The sequence below is a fragment of the Dioscorea cayenensis genome, chromosome 19 (assembly GCF_009730915.1).
Source record: "Dioscorea cayenensis subsp. rotundata cultivar TDr96_F1 chromosome 19, TDr96_F1_v2_PseudoChromosome.rev07_lg8_w22 25.fasta, whole genome shotgun sequence".
In the NCBI taxonomy this organism is placed as follows: Eukaryota; Viridiplantae; Streptophyta; class Magnoliopsida; order Dioscoreales; family Dioscoreaceae; genus Dioscorea; species Dioscorea cayenensis.
Window position 1 is genome coordinate 25,415,108 of NC_052489.1, and position 20,835 is coordinate 25,435,942.

Here is a 20,835-nt window from a genome sequence, read left to right on the forward strand (position 1 = left end):
GACCAGGAAAGATGATATTAAATTATCCCGACCGCTTTCCACCGGAACACGCGACGGCGAGTACGAGATTGAAGATAACCATAAAATTAACGATGACGGCGAACACCACCACCACCTGATTAGTTGAATATGATATATTGAGAAGGGCAACAAATTTTTTAACGAAATAAAACGAATGGGTGTGTGTCAGTCACTGGAAAGCCTCCTAGCAATAGCGTCACTTTTATGTACTTCTCATCTCTTTATCTACTTTATTGTGTTCTTTGTTTTCCTCACAGTATATATAATTTTATGTTTTTAATATATATATAAACAAGAGTTTTATAAAAAAGACACAAGCTTCATTTCCTTTTAGTATGCATACTTAATTTATATGAATATTTTTTAAAATTTTCTTGTCAGATTTTTTTTTAATTTAAGAAAAGAGATTTTAGAATTTTAGTTGAACAAAGTGATCCTTCTGTGCCTAAATATAAAGCCTAGCTAACTTGGTGTACCAATTACTAATGCACATAGAATCATGACCCATTTGCATATTACGTATAATTTTGATATTTTGTAGGGTTCCAAATGCATAAATAAAAAAAAAACAAAATTATTTAAAAAAAAAAAAAGTTCTTTCCCGCGTTAGCGAAGCTCAACAAAATGCGCCAACGAACCATCCATCATCTTTCTCCCAATGAAAAAGTCCAAAGCTTTTGCAAGCTTTAGACTAACAAGCTACTCTTTATTCCTCACAAGATCATCATTGAACTACTCCTCAATTCCTTCAAACTCCACCAACCACCACCAAATCTCTCCACTTTCTAGCACTAACGACCCACTAGCCTTTGCAGCAGCCCTTTTCTTATCTTCCACCAAGAACTCACCCATTCTTGGGACCCAAATCCATGGGAAAAGCTTCAAGCTTGGCTTCTCCAATGACATCTTCTCTCAGAATAATTTGCTGGGTATGTACTCAAAGTGTGGGCATTTGTGGGATGCCTTTAAGGTGTTTGAGGAAATGCCTGAGAGGAATCTTGTGTCTTGGACGTCGATGATCTCTGCATTTGTTCATAACGGTGAATATTGGATGAGTTTGAAACTTTATCTTGAAATGTTGAGAGCTGGTTTTTGTCCCAATGAGTTTGGGCTTGCCGCTGTTCTTACCGCATGTGCTGCAATGAACATTGTTGAATTTGGTCGCTCAATTCATTCTGTTGCTCTGAAGATTGGATTGGATTGCAATCCATTTGTAGGTAGTTCACTTTTGCATATGTATGCGAAGTGTAGATGCATTGGTTTTGCGGAATTTGTCTTTGAGTTTATAGAGCACAAGGACTTGGCCTGTTGGAATGCTATGGTGGAGGGTTATGCAATCAATGGATATGGTTGTGATGCAATAAGAACCGTAAGTCTTATGCACTGCAATGGGCTCATTGCTGATCAATTCACCTATGTAAGTGCTCTTAAAGGTTGCATAATCACCGGGAACTTGAGTTATGCACAACAAATTCATGGGATGATTGTATCCAGTGGATTGGAGTTCAGTACTTCAGTTATGAATGCACTTACTGACACATACTATAGGAATGGAATGAAGGATTCTGCATTGAAGATATTCTGTAGAATTAAGGGCAAAGATATTGTTTCATGGAATACTGTGATATCCAGCTTTGCACAAGAAGAGGAATCTCAAGAAGTTGTGGCTTTATTTTGCAAACTGCTACTCTCTGGCTTGAGACCGAATGAAGTTACTCTCTCTATCATTTTCAGGCTATGTGGTTCTATGAAAGATCTTTCTCTTGGGCTTCAGTTTTTTTGCTTTACTTATCGTCTCGGACTCTTCAATGATATGTTGGTCGTGAGTTCACTTGTTAGTATGTTCTCTAAATATGGTTTGGTGGAGAATGCATACCACATGTTCAGGAGTGCCCCTGCTAGAATTATAGTTACATGGAATGAAATGCTCACCGGGTATGTCTCAAATGACCATTTTAAAGAGGCATTACAGCTTTTCCGCAGAGCAATATGGTCAGATGTTAACCTGGATGAATATACATACTCAACCATTTTCAGTGCATGTCAAGGACCCGAAGATCTGAAGTTGGGTGAAGAAATTCATGCACGTATCATCAAGTTAGGTTTTTGTTCCAGTTGTGCTGTGAGCAGTGCAATGTCTCATGCATATTCAAGATTTGGTTCAGTAGAGAGCTCCTTTAAAATTTTCCAAGATTCTGAGGTTCTTGATATGGTTTCTTGGGGGACTATAATTTCTGCATTCTCAAAGCACGGCTTCACCAACGGAACAATTTCACTTATCAATTGCCTAAGAGGAAGGGATGAGAATTTGGATGAATTCATACTAAGCAGTGCTCTGAATGCATGTGCTAACGTTGCTGCTTTCAACCATTGCAGATGCATCCATGCGCATGTACAGAAGACAGGATATGAGAGCCATGTGGCTGTAGCAAGTGCTGCAGTTGATGCTTATTCTAAATGTGGAGATATCAGCAGCTCTAAACTGGCTTTTGATTCCTCTTCAAGAGAAGATGATGCAGTTCTTTTCAATGCCATGATCACCGCCTATGCTCATCACGGCTTGATAGCAGAGGCTGTAGAACTTTTTGAGAAAATGGAACATGTGAATGTAAGTCCTAGTCATACGACATTTGTAGCAGTTATTTCAGCTTGCAATCATCTGGGATTAGTAGAAGAGGGACAGCTTTTCTTCAATTCCATAAGCACTGATTACGGGATGAGCCCTTCAAAGGATAATTTTGCTTGCTTGGTTGATCTTCTTGCACGAAATGGACTCCTTGAGAAAGCTAGACATGTTATTGAGTGCATGCCTTTTGAACCTTGGCCTGCCATTTGGAGGTCATTGTTGAATGGTTCCCGGATTCATGGTGATAAAGTAATGGCTACACTGGCTGCAGAACGAATATTTCAGTTGATGCCAGGTGATGTTGATGCTCATGTGTTGTTGTCAAATGTGTGTGCTGAAGATGGAAGGTGGGAAGATGCTAATAAGGTGAAAATGAAAATGGAAGAAGAGGGTCTGAACAAGATACCTGGATTCAGTAAAATCGAGATCTAGGAAGAGTGCTGAATTTTGCTGTGGTAATCCTCTACAAGGCTAAGAAAATGCTGCAAAGCTGGCGAAAATAGGTGAAAACTTTGAAGAAGTACTAACTTGCAGTTTTCTTCTCTTGCACCTGACTGTGTATAAAGCTGATAACCATATAGATTCAACAATCAATAGAGTCCGCAACACTTTTGCTTCCAACTGATGATGCACTCACACTTGATAGACAACTTGAGCAAATGAGTGCTCAAATATCACATCATTTTCTCATAGATACATAACTTGACGGTCACCACCTATCCCTGCTACCACCTAAAATCATCTCCTCTAAATGAACTGCCATTTCTTCACGCCTTAAGTTAATTGCAGAAAGCAAAGCTTCCCATAAGCTGTCATCAGGAGCGATGGAGTGACTGATCATTTCTTCCAGAACTTGTATCCCTTTGTTGAGGAGGTTCTTTTGGCACAAGCTACAGACCACAGCATTGAAAGTTGCAGAATTAGGAATAAGCCCTTTGCTTACCGTCTCCATTAACATTTGGAATGCTTCAGCAGGCTTTTGTTCCATAAGCAATCCATCTATCAAGATTGCATATGTTCGTGAATTGCCTTGGTAGCCCTTCCCAAGCATTTCACTCATAACTTCATTAACCTTCACATGCTCACCATCTTTCGTATATCCATCTATGAGTGTGTTGAAGGTTTCTGTATCAGGCTTGCACCCGGCTTTTTCCATACCAAGCACCATTCTATAAGCTCTTCCAAATTCACCTTGCTTACAGAGACCACTGATGTAGGTATTGTAAGTAACAACATCAAGATCAATACCAAGCACAAGCATTTCATCAAAAACTTCCTCAGCCTCACTGAAATTGTTCGCCAAGATAAAACCATTCAAAATAGTTGTATAACTGATGATATCAGGCCTTTTCCCCTCAATTTTCATGCGGGTTAAAATAGAATATGCATCATTTAATCGATCTTTGCTAACAAGTAGATTAATCACAGCATTGTACTCCCATGTGCTGGGCAGGACACCAGCATTCCACATATCCTCCAAAAATTTCATAACTTCATCGGGAGTTGAATACCTGCATAGTGCTCGAAGAATAAGCAAGTAAAATCCTGAATCAGGCATAAACTCATGAAGCTGCTGCATTATATTGAACAGCTCAATGGCAAAACCCACCCTCCCAGTTCTACAAAGAGCTCTAATCAATATGCGAAAACTGCAAGCCTCGAGCCGAATGTTCAACGCCGGAGCCTTCAATAAAACATCATGAATCAATACAAGACCATCATTTTTCCGGCAGAGGATATTGAGTAGTGAATTTAGAGATAGTGCAGATGGGGAACATCGGAACTTTGGGATCCTAAGGAACATGTTGACAGCCTCTTGAAGCATGTCTGCTTTGCCGTACTCTTGTATGAGGTTGACAAAGAATTTTTCTGGAACATCGATTCTCTCAGACTTTTCAAGATGGTCCAGAATTGGAGGGAGATGGGAATGGAGATTTTTGTGTAGTAAATGTTGAACCATGAAGGAGTAACCAGAGAAGCTGGGGCTAGAACCATAAATACGAAAACAGTCCACCAGCATAGAGACGGACTTTGTATCAGAGTTATGTTGTTCTTCCAATACTTTGTTCCTGAGAGTTTCCATAGCCTGTCTCTCACTGAAGGACCCCTGCCACTTGCCTTTGTATGGCAAGAAAGGCCATTTGCTTCTTCTCATAATGCGGCTACTTGAATGCAGGTCTTGGCACCTACATACAAATGGTTCAAAGGATTAATTAATCTGTTATTTATATCTCAAGTTCAATATTATAAGTAATTGTTACACCACTGAAAAAAAAAAAAAAGATAGAAAATAAAATGGAACAATTAATAAATAGCATAAGAATTAGACTTATTTTAATCAGTAAAAATTTAATGAATTGTTGAACGAAGCATTGCTATTAGCACCATCTATTACAACAAATAAGATGGTTTATGGTTCCAAGGATGATGCAAAAACCCAACTGATGTCCATGATGAACCTAAACGAGAGTTTCTAGTGAGCAAAACTCTTTGAGGCATTTTATCAAACAGTGGGCGAACCATCAGCAGACTGCTTAGTAGAGTCAGTAGGCCAACACAAATCAAACAAAGAAAGGGAAAAATCAACATCCATGATTATCTAAAAGAGAATTTAAGAATGAAAAGATGACCGGTGTGATGAAACTCACTGAGGTATATTCTATTTAAGCGATATATAAGCGTGTAAATGAAGATTAAGTGAATGTATCTACCTGTACAATGTTTAGGTGTGCAAGACTTTTACTGCAGGTGTTGCCGTGTTGGCAATGAATAATGCTGAATTCTGTTGCTCAATTGGTTCTGTTTCACAGGCGATGAAATTAGATTAAAACAGAGGAAAGTATCCAACACTCCCTAAAAAGCCATTATATCAGGTAAACGTTCCTCAAGGTCTACAGAAATACTTGAAAACCACTATTTATATCAATTTTGATCAGGGAGAAGGATGAAACATAACTCTCCTTGTTGCTGGGGTGGAAATTCAATCTGATAATATATTGAGGTTTTTATGATATATGCATGTGTTTCAAAAGAGAACATCTGAATATATCATTATGTTTAACTACAGAGTAAATTTTTAAAACAATTTGAAAGTATATAAAACCTCATCATTAAATTAGATTTATGAATAAATTATTAATTTTATGGAGCCAATAAAATTATCAAAGCTAAAAAATTTATAGTCCACGGCTTTATTAATTTACCCCTGATCCCATGGGCCCGGGGTTAAAATTCGGGGAACAAGATGTAAATCTCAGTGGGGGACAGAGTTAGGAACAGGTCTGGTCCATGAATATATAATTTTAATATATATATAATATTAAGTAATAATATATTTGATGTATTTTATAAATACAAACAAAAATCGGGGATAGAAATCCCGGAATTTGGGTAATCTCTGTGTGGGCGGGGACTGAAAAATTTTTTTTCCCTAAACCCAAATTCGGAGGCGGGGTAGGGGATAGATTTGACAAGTTGGCATTGGGGTTGTGAAATACATTCCAGGTGAATCACACTTAATTAATATCTCTAATGAAAAGTATCGGTGTGAGAAGTTTAAATCCTAAGTTCAAGTCCCGCTTTACCTGATAAGAACACAGAGGTTTGACTATCAATTTCTAGTATGCTGCATGACCTCGAGTATTTGTCAAATAAATAAATAAATAAAATCAACAAATAATTTTTTTTTTTTAAATAAATTGTTAACATACCATTGGCAATTTCCCTCTGCTGTTCACATTTGAAAATATTTTACAAATAATTAATGTTGGATAACTAATAAAAGAGGCATTATATATTATTTTCAGTGGCCATCAAATGTATTAACGTGGGATTCATTGTGATCACACTACATAAGAACAAAATCTTTCGTTTAGCCTAGGATTAACAGACCTTGAAAAAAATAGTGAAGACCCTACACAGTTACATATATACATCATTTGTTTTTCAATAAGAATTGTCTTGTTCTAAAATATAAAACAAAGCTAAGAATGGCCCCTAAAGAGCAGATAGAGCCCCACACAATGAAAGTTTTATGAAAACACTTGCTTCCGATGCAGACACCATGCTCCCTTTCTTGTACATCATAGATACATGCAGCTATGTAGCCAAAGAGAAATGAACCTATGGGAATGTTTGCCACCACAATGTTGTGATTCACACCAAAGTGTTTTTGTCCAAACAATTCAGAGGTCATGGAGACAGCAATGGAGGTAATAGCCCCTGAACACATGCCCACCATGGCTGTGCTTATGAAAAGACATGCCTTACTAGGATTTATAACCAAGAAGAAGGACCATGGCATTGGTGCCATTAGTGCTGCCACTGTTGCTGTTTTTGTTATCATGTATCTACTCCTGCTCATTAAACAAGAGAAGGAAAAAGCTTAGCCCAGCGATCACCATCATTCCAGAATTTACTAATTTCACATGCCATGCCAAAGTTTGTGTCTCCACTGTGAGGGACATACAACATATATCCAATGCCACATGATGAGAAGTTGATTAATATATGATTAACTTTTTCGTTGTTTTAATTAAAATTTAGTTGCACTAACCTGGAGAGAGCTGACAAGGGAGCAGAGCTGAGCTTGCCAAAGAAAACAAAAGAAGAAGAAATGGACACCAGAAGAGTTTCAGAAACACTACGTGAAGCAGCAATCTGGCCTAAGTTGTTCCCATACACCAATCCCAATGTAGGTCCACACAAATACACCACAAAGTAGAGCCAAAAATCCAAGCTTTTCATCAATTCCCTCACCCCATGCTCATCTCCAACCCTTGTCACCTTTATTCCAATCTCCTGATCAGCCTCCTCTCCCTCCATTGATGATGCACCACCAAAGTTCTCCACCATCACTGAACTCATCTGCACATCCCCAACCACTCTCACTGGCTTACATCCTCTCTCTCTCAACCACCCTGCAACCTTCATCAATGGCACCATAAACACCAACATCACCATGATTAATAACATGAATGACAACACTCTCTTTGTACTGACCATAGTCTCCACTACAGCATATGCTCCTGTTAAACAAGCTATCATGAACAAAATCACAAGACCGGTTCTGTTCCTAGACACTGCTGGCTCTGTTTCTTTGAAGAATGGGATCAATATCAAACTAGATAACATGGGCACCACCGAGTTTAGCAACAAGTATATGCTCTTGTTGCTAGGGTCTTTGTTGTTTCCACGTATCACTTGAGCCATGGCGATGTAGACTTTGGCACTTAAACCTTGATAGCTTGTGGCAAGTCCCACCACTATGGCATTATCAACTGGGAACTTCATCATGGATGCTAGGTAACACACGGTGTTAATCCAACAGATGCTATTTCCAGCCATCATATTAAGCATGAAGACCTCTAAATAGGAGATATGAGATATCTTGTTAACTAGGAATAGGTATTCAATGCCATAGCCTATCAAACCAAGAGTTCCACCAATGGAAAGAACTAACTGTAATGGAAGATAAGTTGCAGCGGTGCCTGAGATCCAACCAAAGAGTTTACCAGCATCAGATGCAACTGCAAGGTTGTTGAGTTGCACTTGCGAGATGTTGAGATGTAGTTTGAGCTGAGAAGAGTAAGCAGGGAAGTCAGTGTTGGTGCCATTGATGGACTGAAGCAGGATGATGGCCACCAAACTTAGCCATGAAAGCAGAGACATGGAGCACTTGGGGTAACCCATTTAGTTCCTTGTTCTCTTATTGATAAGAGAATTCCTGACACATGCTTTATGGTGAATGTCTATTTTCAATATTTGAGATGATGTATCTAATTGGATGAGAGGGTAGTGCAAAGATTGTCTGGCAAGTGTTTGTTTAGTGTATCTTTCAGTGTCATGTGGCAATACTTCAGGGGTGTATAAAAGCTAAAACCGGAAAAATTGTTTGATTTGGATGATTGGTGAAACAGAGTCTACGTCTGAAAGCGGCTATTTATCTGTTTTGTCAGCTTGCAAAGAGCGGCCAACAGTTAAATGTCATGCATGACCAGATGCATTATGCATACTTGTTTATAGTATTCCTAACTTGTCCCTTATCTCGGATTTGGCATTTAAAATAAATGAACAAGCAGCAGAGTAAGGAACTTTCTTTCCCCTTCTTATAATAATTTAATTTAGGCTGTTATGGGCTGAGCGGTCCCTTTCGTTGTTACTTGATATATATTGTTGAACTTAGTCTTGAAGTGCTAAATTTAATGCTGAACTTGACAAGGGGTTCATTACACCGGTGGCCACAAAAATTTCATCATAATACCACTATAGCCACAAATATTTTTTTTATAACATTAAAATCATTTATTTTTTCTCCGGACGCACTGGATTGTGGTTGTTTCCGAGTCATTTCAGGTGATTGGGATGATGTGGCTGCCAGCTGGATCATTCAATTCATAAAAAAGTTAAGAGTTTATTACATAAGGTAAATAATTGTAGATGTGTAGTATATGCACAGTGCTGGAACTAGAGAAGGGATTTCCTAAATTTTTCTAGTGAACATTTTTTCATCAATTTATTTTTTATATGTTGTCAACGTTGATAAATTTTGGGTTTGTTATATGGACCGAAAAGACTTAAAACATAGGTTGGGGATCTGGGAAAGAGGAGCGGGCGAACCCACTGAGACCCAGGGGACGTGCACGTGCCTCGGTGGAACAAGTGGGGACGGGGCCGTGCTCACATGGGTACGAAAGCCACCCGTCATGCAACCACTATTCACAACTCCCGGGAAATGTCGCCTCAGTAGAAATCGAACTCTCACCACTCGGTGAGAGCTCTATCGGCGACCCGTGTACTAATAGACCCCAAGGTCGTTGGCAGGTTGGGGATCTTTGAAGAGAAGAGAATGGAAATAGGAAGAGAAGCATCAATCACCCAACAGGACAGTATAACTTATTCTGCACAAAATGGAAATGAAGAGTATTCTTTTGGAATGTAAGGTGATGAATAAGCATGAGTCATGAAAGAGAGACAGTTGAATGGGGAGTGGTATGTATTGAGAGTTGCAATGTCGTGGAGTAATAGGATAGCTTGGTTAGTTGTTCATCATCTTTAGCACTACTGTACAAAGCTGCATGGGTATTTCATAAATTTCAGAGACTTGGACAAATAGTTATAATGATGATAAACCATTTATTGCCAATCCCGATGAGAAAAAGAAAGAAGAAAATAAAAACAATATTATAATAAAAAGTAATCAATAGTTTTTTTAAAAATAAATCATAATTATTTTTAATAAGAAGTACGGAAGTTTAGGGAGTACTTATTTTTGGTTAATTTTTTGAACAGTCATCCAACTTCAAAATATATCAAAGTGGTCACAAGGTTTAAATACGTTCACTAGACAGTCACCCGAGACTTTTTGACACCCAAAAGCCAATGTGGCCGCCGTAAAGACAGAGTCAGCAATTGATGTCCACATCTTCAAGCTTACTTGACTTGTCCACCTTAAATTAAGTGGCTGACTAAAGAAAATAACCGACACCTCACCCTCTTTCTTCTTCTTCTTCTTCTTCTTCTTCTTCTTTTTCTTCTTCTTCTCTGGTTCTTCTTCTCTGAAGTCTTATTCTTCTCGTCATTGTTTTGGAGACTTCTAAGCTGGTGGCTTTGACTGTTTGAATCGGTGATTGGGAGGAGAGAAGCGTTGCTTTTAGCTGTGAAAGAAAACAACAGACATTTAGTCACTCACAATGTCAATCAATTGGGAGATCCAACAAGCAGGAGAGGAACCACCAGAGTATTGTAAGGAAACCCTAGCTTTCCTTCTAGTTTCTTTCTTATTTGGTTTTGTAGCATTGCATTCCACCATAGATTAGGAGTTAGGGTTTGCAATTTAATTGAGGGTTTTCACTTAGTGTGGATGATATACCAAATGTGGGTTTTCATGAATTGGTCAATGTCATTGAAGTGTTAAATTAGGTGTTGCGGTCAAAGAGAACACAACTCAGATATAAAATGTGGAATATGGGTCTCATGTGGAGTATAATGTGTCCTTCTTGTGGTCCCAGGTTGTCCAGAACTTGAAAAAGATGCAAAAACTTTGAATGTCTTGTATAATCTATGGTTTTGTCTTTATAAAATCACAAACTTTGCTTTCTTTGTTACTTCATCAAATGATCAATGCCATATGTTTATATGCTATTGGTTATCTCATCTTTGACATATTCGACATTTTATTATACAAATGTTTAATCCAAATTTTAAAATTTATGTCTTAAGTTTAACCTTATTACCATGGATATGATATTTATATGTCCAAGTTGATTTTATATGTTCCATCTCATGTTGATCCTTGTTATAGACAATGGTCTTTAGGATGCCTTTGTCCACAAGTAGAAACTCTTGCATTTTATTTTTTAATAAATTATCAAGAAGATTGATATTAAATTCTTCAATTTGTGACAACCAGTTTGTTTAGAATGTCTAAAAAGCCTTACAATCTGTGTTCATTTCTGGATAGGTCTCACTTTCATGAAGTATTGTCCTGCATTAATTGAATAAGCTTTTTTTCTTAGGTAGAAAAGCTCATCCAATCTCCACTCATTCTTCATTTAACACCAACTGCCCAATGATTAGTGGTTATTACAAATTTTCATTATCTTTGTTCATTACAAATCTTGCCAAAAAAAAAAACATTTCTAAAATCCTAGAATGTATTACAGTGAGATGTAGAATTGTTTATATAGAAGTCCTTAAAGATATATTTGCATTCACCTTCTTGTTCTAGCTTGGCTGCTTTTTTTTTCCTGTTCATAATTGTTCCAATGAGGATAAATCTAGAAAGATAAATCTATAAATGTTTTTATTGTATTGGAATATATAATTGCAACACTATTCAGAATATGTTTGTATTGTGATGTAATATATAAGTGAAGCATTAATTTTTTGCAATGGTTTTTTTTTTGGACATGGGAGTTAGTTTTAGGTGTTTGTGTTCACAATTTTTTATTGTAGGGCAGAACAATAATTATAAAGATTGAATGAGCTTTTCTTCTTCATTCAATCTTTACTCAATCTTCATTACTAATCTTTTATATAAAAAAAATTCTAAAATCCTAGAATGTATTAGAGTGAGATGTAGAATTGTTTATATCGAAGCCCTTAAAGATATATTGCATTCACCTTCTTGTTCTGCTTTGGCTGTTATTTTTCTATTCATAATTGTTCCAATGAGGATAAATTTCCAAAGATAAATATATAAATGTTTGTATTGTATTGGAATATATAATTAAAGCACTATTCTGAACATGTTTGTATTGTGGTGCAATATATAAGTGCAACGACATGGGAGTTAGTTTTAGGTGTTTGTGTTCATAATTTTTTACTATAGCTCTTATAGTTGGGACAGAACAGTAACTATAAAAGTTGTGTGTTTTATTTCAGTACCAACAACAGAGCTGTTTACCATTAAGATGCATTACAAAATAGGTGGTGTAGAAGATCAGTTGGTTGGCTTAGTGGATTACTGCAGTGCAGTTCAAATTTCAAAAATAGAATTGTTGTTGATGGGTAGGAGCCTTATGTTAGATCTAGAATGTTGCACCATATGATGGTTGGATATAAGCCATGGAGCCAAGGAATTAAGAGAAATTAAAAATGACCAAGATGCACTGAATATAGCCATCGCAGTAGATTCCAGTAAGAAGGTCAGTGTGTTCTTTAGGAGTGGACATTGTGTTAGTAATCAAGGTAGCTCCAGTAAATTCAGTGCAAAGGATAGTATAATAAGAGAGGCTATTGATGACAAAGCAGCCAATTTGAAGGAAGAAGAATCAGAGGAAGAAGAAGATTTGGAAGATACAATTATTGGAATGGAAGGCAAAAGGAAAAATAATGGAGAAGATAGTGATCTCCATGATTCTAATTACAATTTCAGTGATGAGTTAGAAGAAGATCCTGTCAAGGACATTGAAATAGTTAGGGATATGGTTGTTGTGGAAAAAGAACCCCAAGAAAACACTGGTGGGGTGCATATTGAGTTAGATTATGCTGATTTTGGTGACCTGAATTCCTGCTCATCAACAGATGAAGATGAGTTAGTATCAAAAAAGCCTAAATACACAGAGTTCAATGAAGAATGTGACATGAAAAATCCTCAATTCAAGATTGGAATGAAATTTAGGAGCTTCAAACAATTTAAAGATGCTATCAAGAACTATGGGATAAAGAATAGATATGTAATGGCATTTAAGCCCAATTCCAATAAAAGGTGTAAAGCAATCTATAAGAGGGGTTGTCCATTTTGTTTATGGGTATCACCAATGGTGAAAAATGGGAGTACAATCCAAATAAAATCAGGGCAATTGCAACATGAGTGTTCAAGGGATCGTCATAATATGCATGTGAATGCAGCATAGATAGTGAGAAGTTACTTGGAGCAGTTCAAAGCTGATCCTGCATGGAAGATCTCTGGCATCATCCAGGCTGTCAAAACTAATCAAGAGGTTCACATCAGTAGATTAGTGGCTTAGAGGGCAAAGTGTATAACACTCAAGTAAGTAACACACTCTATATGAAATATTTTCAATTAAATCACATAGGTTTTATACAGTTATGTACTTGTATATAGTTAATTTGTCATGTTTTTGAACTAAGTTGATTGATGGTGATGAGAAAACAAATAAAGAGTCTATATGACTACAAATTAGAATTGATGAGGACTCATCCTTGATCAACTGTGATTTTCAGATGTGATCAAGTAAATTTCAGTGCATGTATGTCTACTTAGCTCCCTTGAGGGAGGGATTTTTGGTAGGTTGTAGACAAATTATATTAGTGGATGGGTGCTTCCTCAAAGGAGCATATGGTGGACAACTTCTGTCTGCAGTGGGTTTAGATGCTAATGATTACATCTATCCTGTTGCTTGGGCCATAGTTGGTAAAGAGAATAAAGACGACTGGAAGTGGTTCTCGGAGCTACTGGCCAAAGATCTTAGGATAATAAATAGCTTCCATTGGGCATTCATTAGCGATAGATGATAAGTGCTTGTGTATTAGTAATATGAAGTATTCTTTTCTTACGATGAGTATTACTTTTTTCAGATTTTATCGCTAATGCATGTGTATTTGTGTTCTTTTGTGCATGTAGGCCTGTGGAGACAAATATAGAAGAAAGAAGCCAAAGTAGATTGCAAGTGCACTTAGTTGATAAAATCTTGGAGTGAACAAACGTGAAGACACAAGTTGTGCTCAAAGACATGTGAGTGTGTGCCAACCTCCGTGGTGTTCAAGGAAATAGGCAAATTGGAGGGGCATAAAGGTAGTCACACTATTGTGTTCCGACTTGTGCAAACCTAGCAAGATTGTTGTCAAATGTGCTTTTTATTTGAAGATGCAACGCAATCTACAGCGTAGACGTGTGCGCGTTTAAGTTGCCTCGATGAAAAGTGTGGATTCAGGAGTATTTTGGCGGAGTATTATAGCATTCTACTGTAGCAAATTACTGTAGCAGTCACGTTCATAAGCAGCATCGATTTCCTGGAGATTCACATGGGCGTGTGGAACACACCCGTATGGATGCCCAATTCCAGCCCTATTTATGTCGCAATTTCAGCCTGATTTCAGAATCCTTTTTTTCCATCTTTTGGCTATCTTTTCTCCACCTTTGGAGACGCCCGCGACTAGGGTTTTGATGAGTATAATTTGCATTTAATATATAGACCTTCTTTAACTCATAATGAATTAAATTTGAATTATTTTAAACCAATTTTACTCCTAATTTTAGTATTATTGCATTGTAGGAAAGAAGAGAATGATTCCAAGGAACAACATGTAAAGGTACAAAATTGGAGAAAGAAGATCAAAGTTTCAACAAAGAGGGAACAAGCAAAACATAAAATCTAGCGCATAGGCGCTACAACATTAAGAGGTGCAAAACAAAAACTATAGCGCCTAGGCACTACAGTCTCTGGCACCTAGGCGCTACCCCGATTTTTATGTTATAAAAGGGGTTAGGGTTGAGACGAAAAGGGAGGAGAATTTCGGAGATCAAGAGACCGAGAGCGAAGATTCGGCGTGGATTTATTGTCATGCTTTAGTTTTTAGTTTTTCTTTGATTATTTGATTATGAACCTTATTTATATGTCGAACTTTGCAATTATTATGTTCTAGATACTTTTTCTAGGGCTACGATGTAGCCAGACTATGAAACCCTAGATTCATCTTTGTTTAATTTAGTTGATGCTTGTTTCAAGACTATGTTGGATATTTTAATCTATGCTTAATGCTTGTGAATGCTTGATCACCAATTGCATGAATATTAATTTGATTTGAGACCGAGAGGTGATAATTGAATTAGGTCTTGGTTGAAATATCGTACAATCATCATAAGATAGAGATATTTATGAGGTTGTATGCATCATTATAAATTTCTAGAACTTAATGAGTTTCATAGATTCACAGTTATCTCAGAGATGATGTTAACTTATCTAGTGGAATATGCTATTGATGCTTGAGAAAGATCAATATGTAATTTAGGGAAATTTGATAACAACATAAGAAACAAACATTGATTGATTGAATTAGATGATCTAGGTGGAATTAGTCTAGGTGAACTTGGAAACCCTAGAATCTCTTGACATTGATTTCTCCTTATCTCTCTCTCTCTCTCTCTCTAGTCCTTGAATTAGATTTTCTAAATTAAACCTCTTCAATTTCATTAATCAAGTAGAATTAGGGTTAGTAATTTTGGTAATTAATAAGCTCAATCCTCGTGGGAATGATACTCTCTTATCACTATATTACTTATTTGCGATAGCGTATACTTGCGTTATATAAATCACAACCAACAGGTTTGGAGAGGCTTTGGCTAGGTTTTGGAGGGGTTCACGGCCTTCGACATCGCATTTTCTTCGGAAGAGAGTTATTGGGGGAGCTTTCGTCGGCACCGATCTGGCGAGATGTGCCTTAAGCTTGACGAGGGGATCTTTGGAGAAGACGCGGCCACTCCACAAGACCATCGACACAAATACCAAGGGAATTTTATTCATGGATTATATATTTTTACATTTGATTTCATTATTGATTGTATTTTGCTCCATGGAGAGCTAAACCCCTAGTGGGTACTTCGGCTTGTAAACCCTATGATGATATTGTTTCTTTGACCTCTTATTATGCTTTCATTAATTGATGTTTTAATTGACTTCCAATCTTGAATGCTTGTTGAGTTGACTTTCCCTTAGAGTGACACTAGGGTTGAGAATCCGTTTTGGTCATCCTTGTGGATGAGTGACACACTATGAGGGTTAGACAATACTAGATTGGAGAGGGTTGAGAGGGTGAGTCGAGAGATAGCGGAGCATCCTCTTTCTCCTCTGGCGTGATTTATCTTACCTCCACGTTCCAAGAGTTCTTTGCGGTCACAATAGAGTGAAGTGCTAAGAGACGAACTCCGATGGGGCTCAGTTGCGCAAGCAACAGAGTGAAACATTGAAGTAATCCTTGGTATTTGGGGCTTAATTGTGACTAGGGGTCTTTCATCTGGACCAAAGGGTTAAATTTATTTTAGGGAATATGGTTTATCACTTGGAATCCCTAGAGCCTAAAGCAACCTAGCACAGTGTGAGGTGTCGAGACTGAGAGATTTCTCCACCGGGGCATAGTGTAGGGTTAGTCACGGTTGATCTTAAGTTTTGGGACTGTGTGTTTAAGGATCTCTACGACTCATTAAGCATTAGTTAGGGAACATAATGATTGGTCTTGCACTTAAAACAATAGTCCTAGGGTGAGCAATGTTAGAGTACCCTATTTATCGTTGATTGCCTCGCCTATCTTTTATTTGTGTCTCCTTCTTCTTTTCTTATTTCTATTTGCATTTATTATTATTCACATCATTATCGATTCATCTTCATTCCAGTTAAATAGCAATTTTTATGTTTCTAATCACTATTTCCTGTGGATTTGACTACCCACTCACCGGGGTATTATTACTTCGACAAACCCGTGCACTTGCGGTACATACGCAAAAGGGCGTTTGTCAATAGACAAAAGATAAATGGCTGACCTAGGTTCAATTAAATATTTTTGTGTTTTTTATGATTAATTTTAGGGTAAATGACTGACCTTTTATGATTAATCAAGATGAGTAGTATGATGCTAGAGTTGGATAGCATATATGATATAGCAAGGAGTTTCCTGTCCAATTTAATTTCAGTGCTTGTTGCTTCAAAGAATTCCATGTCAATTATTTTAGTGTGATTTCTCTCTTGTATGGAAAGATGTTTCCTGCCCAATTTAATCCAGATTTATATGATATAGTACATGATTCATTATGTTGTTTGGGTTGGATAGCAACTAATTAATTTTAGTGATTCATTCTGTTGTTAGGATTGGATAGCAAAAAATTAATTTCAGTGTGATTCTGCTCTTGGATGGTAAAAAGTTACCTGCCTATTTTATTGCAAATTTATATGATATAGTACATAATTCGTTATGGTATTAGGGTTGGATAGCAAATAGTTAAATTCAGTGGTTCTGTTGTTAGGATTGGATATCAGAAAATTACTTTCAGTGTGATTCTCCTCTTGGATAACAAGAAGTTGGCTGCCTAATTTATTAGATTTATATGTTTTCAATTCATGATTCATGATGCTTTTAGGGTTGGATAGAAAACAATTAAATGTAGTGATTCAATTGTTAGTAATTCATCTAGATTTTAATATGGAAGTTTGTATGAAATATATCTTATTGACAATCTTGTTCTGTTTGTTTGTTTGTTTTCCTTCCTCTCCCAATCTGCCTATGGTGATTGATATGTGTGTGAATTAAATAAAAACTTAGGGCTTAATGCCTGCAATTGAAGAGCTATTCCCCAACAGTGAACACAGATATTGTGTGAGGCACATCCACACTAATTTCAAAAAACTTATAAGGGAAAAGCCTTAAAGGACCAACTGTGGAATTGTACCAAAGCAATCAACATCCTTTCATATGAGAAATTCATGGAACAATTAAAGCATGTCTCCAGGTACCTTTGAATACCTAAAAAAAATAGATCCCTATCATTGGAGTAGGTCTTATTTCCATCCCAAATACAAGTGTGACATAGCTAGGAGTAGGACTTATGTTTTTATAAGCTATTTTTAGCATCAGTGATTACTCGATTTAAAGAACATGGAGTATTTTGATTTTAAGGATATAGTTTTCCATGAGAAAGAGTTCCTTATAAAAATAAGGCTTTGAGTATTGTTGATTAAATGCAACCTGCTTAATTTTTTAAGATCTAAACTAAATAACAATGATGTAGTGACAAATTTACTTTAAAATCAGGTAATAATTGATGATTATGAGTTTTTATTTGTGTTATTTGATCAATTTTAATATTCTCCAAAAAAACACTGTGCAGAAGGAGTTGCACCAAATATCGGAGTTGCTTCATGAATACTTTTTTTTAATGCGAGAGTATATGTCATATAAAAATAGTTTTAAAACATATTAAAAAAATTTAAATAATAATAATAATAATAATCAAATTAGAAAAGTCGTAGGTTTTATTCTAACAATTGTGAATCAACTATTTTGCATTCTATATATTTTTTTTTACCTGTTGGGAGAAAGATGCTAGATAATAGTACGTATTTCCAAGGAATAATTAAGCACCTATATATGAAATTATTAGATATAGATATATTGTTTGTTCCTTAAGCAAGCTGCTTAACTTTTATAAATAGACTGCATGCCCCCACCCTCGGCATGTAATAACCAAGTTTAGGCTATGCTAAGAATTGTCAACATCGTGGTTTTATGTTTACATTTTTTTTTTTTTTTTGAAAAATTTATGTTTACATTTGATTAAAATGTTAAGATTATATTTTAAATTAAAATTTTATGTTAATTTAATTTTTGGTTATCTAATTCACCGCATATATATATATGATCATATATATAGATATTCGTGTGCAAAATATGCAAAGAGTTATTATTATTATTATTATTATTATTATTATTATTATTATTATTTTAAAGTGGACAAACCCATGATTTCAACCAATGTTGTGAAAAAGAATTAATCTTTCAATCTCTCACCTAGTAGAGAAAAGAGTTACCATCCTTATAGTTATAATATTTAGATGATAAAATAACCAAAATTTGGATTTTAATTTTTACTATCAATTTTTCATAAATTTCATACAACAATATATATATATATATATATATATATATATTGAATAAGTGAATAAATCATACAAATTTAAGTTTCCAAATGGTTATTTGACATGTACCATAACTTTTATGATTTCTTTTTAAATTACATGATGGGATCACCTAATTTGGAATTTGAATTTATTATTAATTATGTAATAGGTTAGTATAAATTATTTGAAGAAAAAAAACATAACTAAAATAGGGCTAGTCCAACAAATAAAACATTTGTTTCCACTCAGGGAGGATAGCATCTTTAAATTCCATCCACCGCATAGTGAGCAACAGTTGCTTGTGCGTGGACAATTGAGGGTTTTCTTCACATAGTGCTATCTATAAGGATTTTCGGTGTGGGAGCAAGCATGCCATTGCCACTCTGGTTGCATTTGTTTAAAAAAAATTGAAATTAAAAATACAAAAACAGTATAATCTTCAAAATAACATGTTTGATTAATGTTAAGATCATTAAGTTTCATTTGAGCTCACATGCAGCCTTCATAGGTGGACCATAATTTTTTTTTTTTTGAATAAAGTGGATAAATCACGAATTTAAGGTGGACCATAATTCATCGACCCTTTTTTTTTTTTTTGAAAATATTCAAATGCTTATTAAATTAAGTAAATAAATAAATAAAAGATGGTCAATTAAGAACACCCATAGATCTTTATTTTTGCCCCCACGTTCATTGGTTCAATGCGTAATATAACTGCATGCGCAACACTTTTCCTCAAAGAAGATCAGAAAATGGAAATTTAAAAAGGTATAAAGGGATCAGAACCACAGGCGCTTTTATCATATATAATTCATCTGAAAAAATATAATCCAACCAAAAAGAAAACAATTCCACTTTTACTAAAAAAGAAAAAGAAAAAAAGAGAACAATTAAGATTCAATCCAATGTGTCTATTAGAATCTCTTCATCTCCATCAAAGTCCTTAGAATCTCAACATTTAAGTGTGGATTCTTTATAGCAAATGCTTCATATCTTTCTGTATAAACTATGAACTCCAAATTCTTAATTATGCAGTTCATGGCTTGTTTTCTCAACAAACCACTAGAGCAAACTCCTGAAACCTCAAGAACTTCTAATGCATTTGCGCTGTCTAGTGATTCAAGCAATCTCTGCTCACAAAATTCTCTCAAGAATCCAATCTCGTATTTATCGGCGGCGATCAATAATGAATAGGTGTGTTTTTCAACATCATCAGTTGCCAAACTTCCACTGTAAAGGAACTCAAGTAGGCATTTTAGCTCCTCATGTTTCAATTCAGGTAGTGTGATGGTTTCATTTGCAGGTGCTTTGCATTCATCCGAACTTAACATTGTCTTGAATATTACTGATCTTGTTGCCTGAAATGCAATTGCGGTAAAACTTGTTAAAATTATGCAGGTTTGAGCATGTTAAAAAGTCATTAGATACTCACAAGGATTGCTTTATGTGCAGGTATTGCTGGTCCAGTGCCTGGTTTCACAAGTATATCTGTGTGTAATCCTTCTCTGAAAGCAAGGACAAAGCTATCCAGGAATCCAATTTTGTTATGAACCCCTTGTTCCACTTCTTTCATTTCCTGCAACCTCTTGAAAACATCTGCAAGTCCCTGAACCAAAATTCCCTGAAAATGATCCAAAATTCTCTGCGGTTATGGTATAAAACAGAGTACTTACCTTGTGTTGACTGGAATACAATTCATCAAAGAAGGTTGCCATGTTTCTTGCTCCTTCATGGCAGCTTGAGCAGATATTGTTTCTTGGGAGCCTGAAAACAGATGCTGTGGGACTGCAAATGCAGCAATCCATGACTGCTCCGGTTGCTTCTCTTCTTAGCAATTGCTCTAGCTCTCCATTCATTCTATAAATGGTTGTTATAACTAGCTTTCTTATTTATGAATTTCTTTTTTATTGAGTTGAACTTTGTGTAGCTAAGAAGTTTACCTGTAAATGTCAAGCTCCTCTGAAAGCTAATTCTAAACAAATTTCATCATTAGTTAACCACTCAAATCATAAAATTTCTCTTTGGTTAAATGAATATAAAAGATAATTAATCTTT

The 20,835-nt window shown here is 36.0% G+C and overlaps 4 protein-coding genes across 6 annotated transcripts; 1 reads left to right on the forward strand and 3 right to left on the reverse strand.

Moving 5' to 3' along the window:
* Nucleotides 1-679: 679 nt before the first annotated feature.
* Nucleotides 680-3,079, forward strand: LOC120249277 (pentatricopeptide repeat-containing protein At3g09040, mitochondrial-like). The gene has a single exon (XM_039257784.1). The coding sequence runs from the start codon at nucleotides 680-682 to the stop codon at nucleotides 3,077-3,079; it is 2,400 nt and encodes a 799-aa protein (XP_039113718.1).
* Nucleotides 3,080-3,336: 257 nt separating this feature from the next.
* Nucleotides 3,337-5,607, reverse strand: LOC120249885 (pentatricopeptide repeat-containing protein At2g38420, mitochondrial). The gene is made up of 2 exons (XM_039258577.1): nucleotides 5,359-5,607; nucleotides 3,337-4,833 (listed from the first exon to the last, which is right to left on the reverse strand). The coding sequence occupies exon 2, from the start codon at nucleotides 4,800-4,802 to the stop codon at nucleotides 3,357-3,359; it is 1,446 nt and encodes a 481-aa protein (XP_039114511.1). The 5' UTR covers nucleotides 4,803-4,833; nucleotides 5,359-5,607; the 3' UTR covers nucleotides 3,337-3,356.
* Nucleotides 5,608-6,581: 974 nt separating this feature from the next.
* LOC120249278 (protein NUCLEAR FUSION DEFECTIVE 4-like) lies at nucleotides 6,582-8,338 on the reverse strand. The gene is made up of 2 exons (XM_039257785.1): nucleotides 7,203-8,338; nucleotides 6,582-7,005 (listed from the first exon to the last, which is right to left on the reverse strand). Exons 1-2 carry the CDS (start codon nucleotides 8,336-8,338, stop codon nucleotides 6,582-6,584), a joined length of 1,560 nt encoding a protein of 519 aa, XP_039113719.1.
* An 11,213-nt stretch (nucleotides 8,339-19,551) lies between these two features.
* Nucleotides 19,552-20,675, reverse strand: LOC120283788 (BTB/POZ domain-containing protein At3g56230-like). 3 transcript variants are annotated; one of them, XM_039290528.1, is made up of 3 exons: nucleotides 20,454-20,675; nucleotides 20,213-20,401; nucleotides 19,552-20,138 (listed from the first exon to the last, which is right to left on the reverse strand). In XM_039290528.1, exons 1-3 carry the CDS (start codon nucleotides 20,634-20,636, stop codon nucleotides 19,695-19,697), a joined length of 816 nt encoding a protein of 271 aa, XP_039146462.1. In that variant the 5' UTR covers nucleotides 20,637-20,675; the 3' UTR covers nucleotides 19,552-19,694. The 3 variants fall into 3 exon arrangements, with proteins under 3 accessions (XP_039146462.1, XP_039146464.1, XP_039146463.1); XM_039290530.1 differs by having other exon boundaries at nucleotides 20,213-20,376; nucleotides 20,454-20,673; XM_039290529.1 differs by having other exon boundaries at nucleotides 20,213-20,386; nucleotides 20,454-20,670.
* Nucleotides 20,676-20,835: the final 160 nt, after the last annotated feature.

What these genes read in the sequence shown, in the direction of transcription:
- LOC120249277 (XM_039257784.1), top strand. Translation starts at nt 680, where the DNA reads ATGAAAAAGTCCAAAGCTTTTGCAAGCTTTAGACTAACAAGCTACTCT.
- LOC120249885 (XM_039258577.1), bottom strand. Translation starts at nt 4,802, where the DNA reads ATGAGAAGAAGCAAATGGCCTTTCTTGCCATACAAAGGCAAGTGGCAG.
- LOC120249278 (XM_039257785.1), bottom strand. Translation starts at nt 8,338, where the DNA reads ATGGGTTACCCCAAGTGCTCCATGTCTCTGCTTTCATGGCTAAGTTTG. An exon ending in CCCTTGTCAGCTCTCTCCAG is followed by an intron (nt 7,006 to 7,202) that starts GTTAGTGCAACT and finishes TTGTTTAATGAG; the next exon opens with CAGGAGTAGATACATGATAA.
- LOC120283788 (XM_039290528.1), bottom strand. Translation starts at nt 20,636, where the DNA reads ATGAATGGAGAGCTAGAGCAATTGCTAAGAAGAGAAGCAACCGGAGCA. An exon ending in TGTATTCCAGTCAACACAAG is followed by an intron (nt 20,402 to 20,453) that starts GTAAGTACTCTG and finishes GATCATTTTCAG; the next exon opens with GGAATTTTGGTTCAGGGACT. An exon ending in CTGCACATAAAGCAATCCTT is followed by an intron (nt 20,139 to 20,212) that starts GTGAGTATCTAA and finishes ATTGCATTTCAG; the next exon opens with GCAACAAGATCAGTAATATT.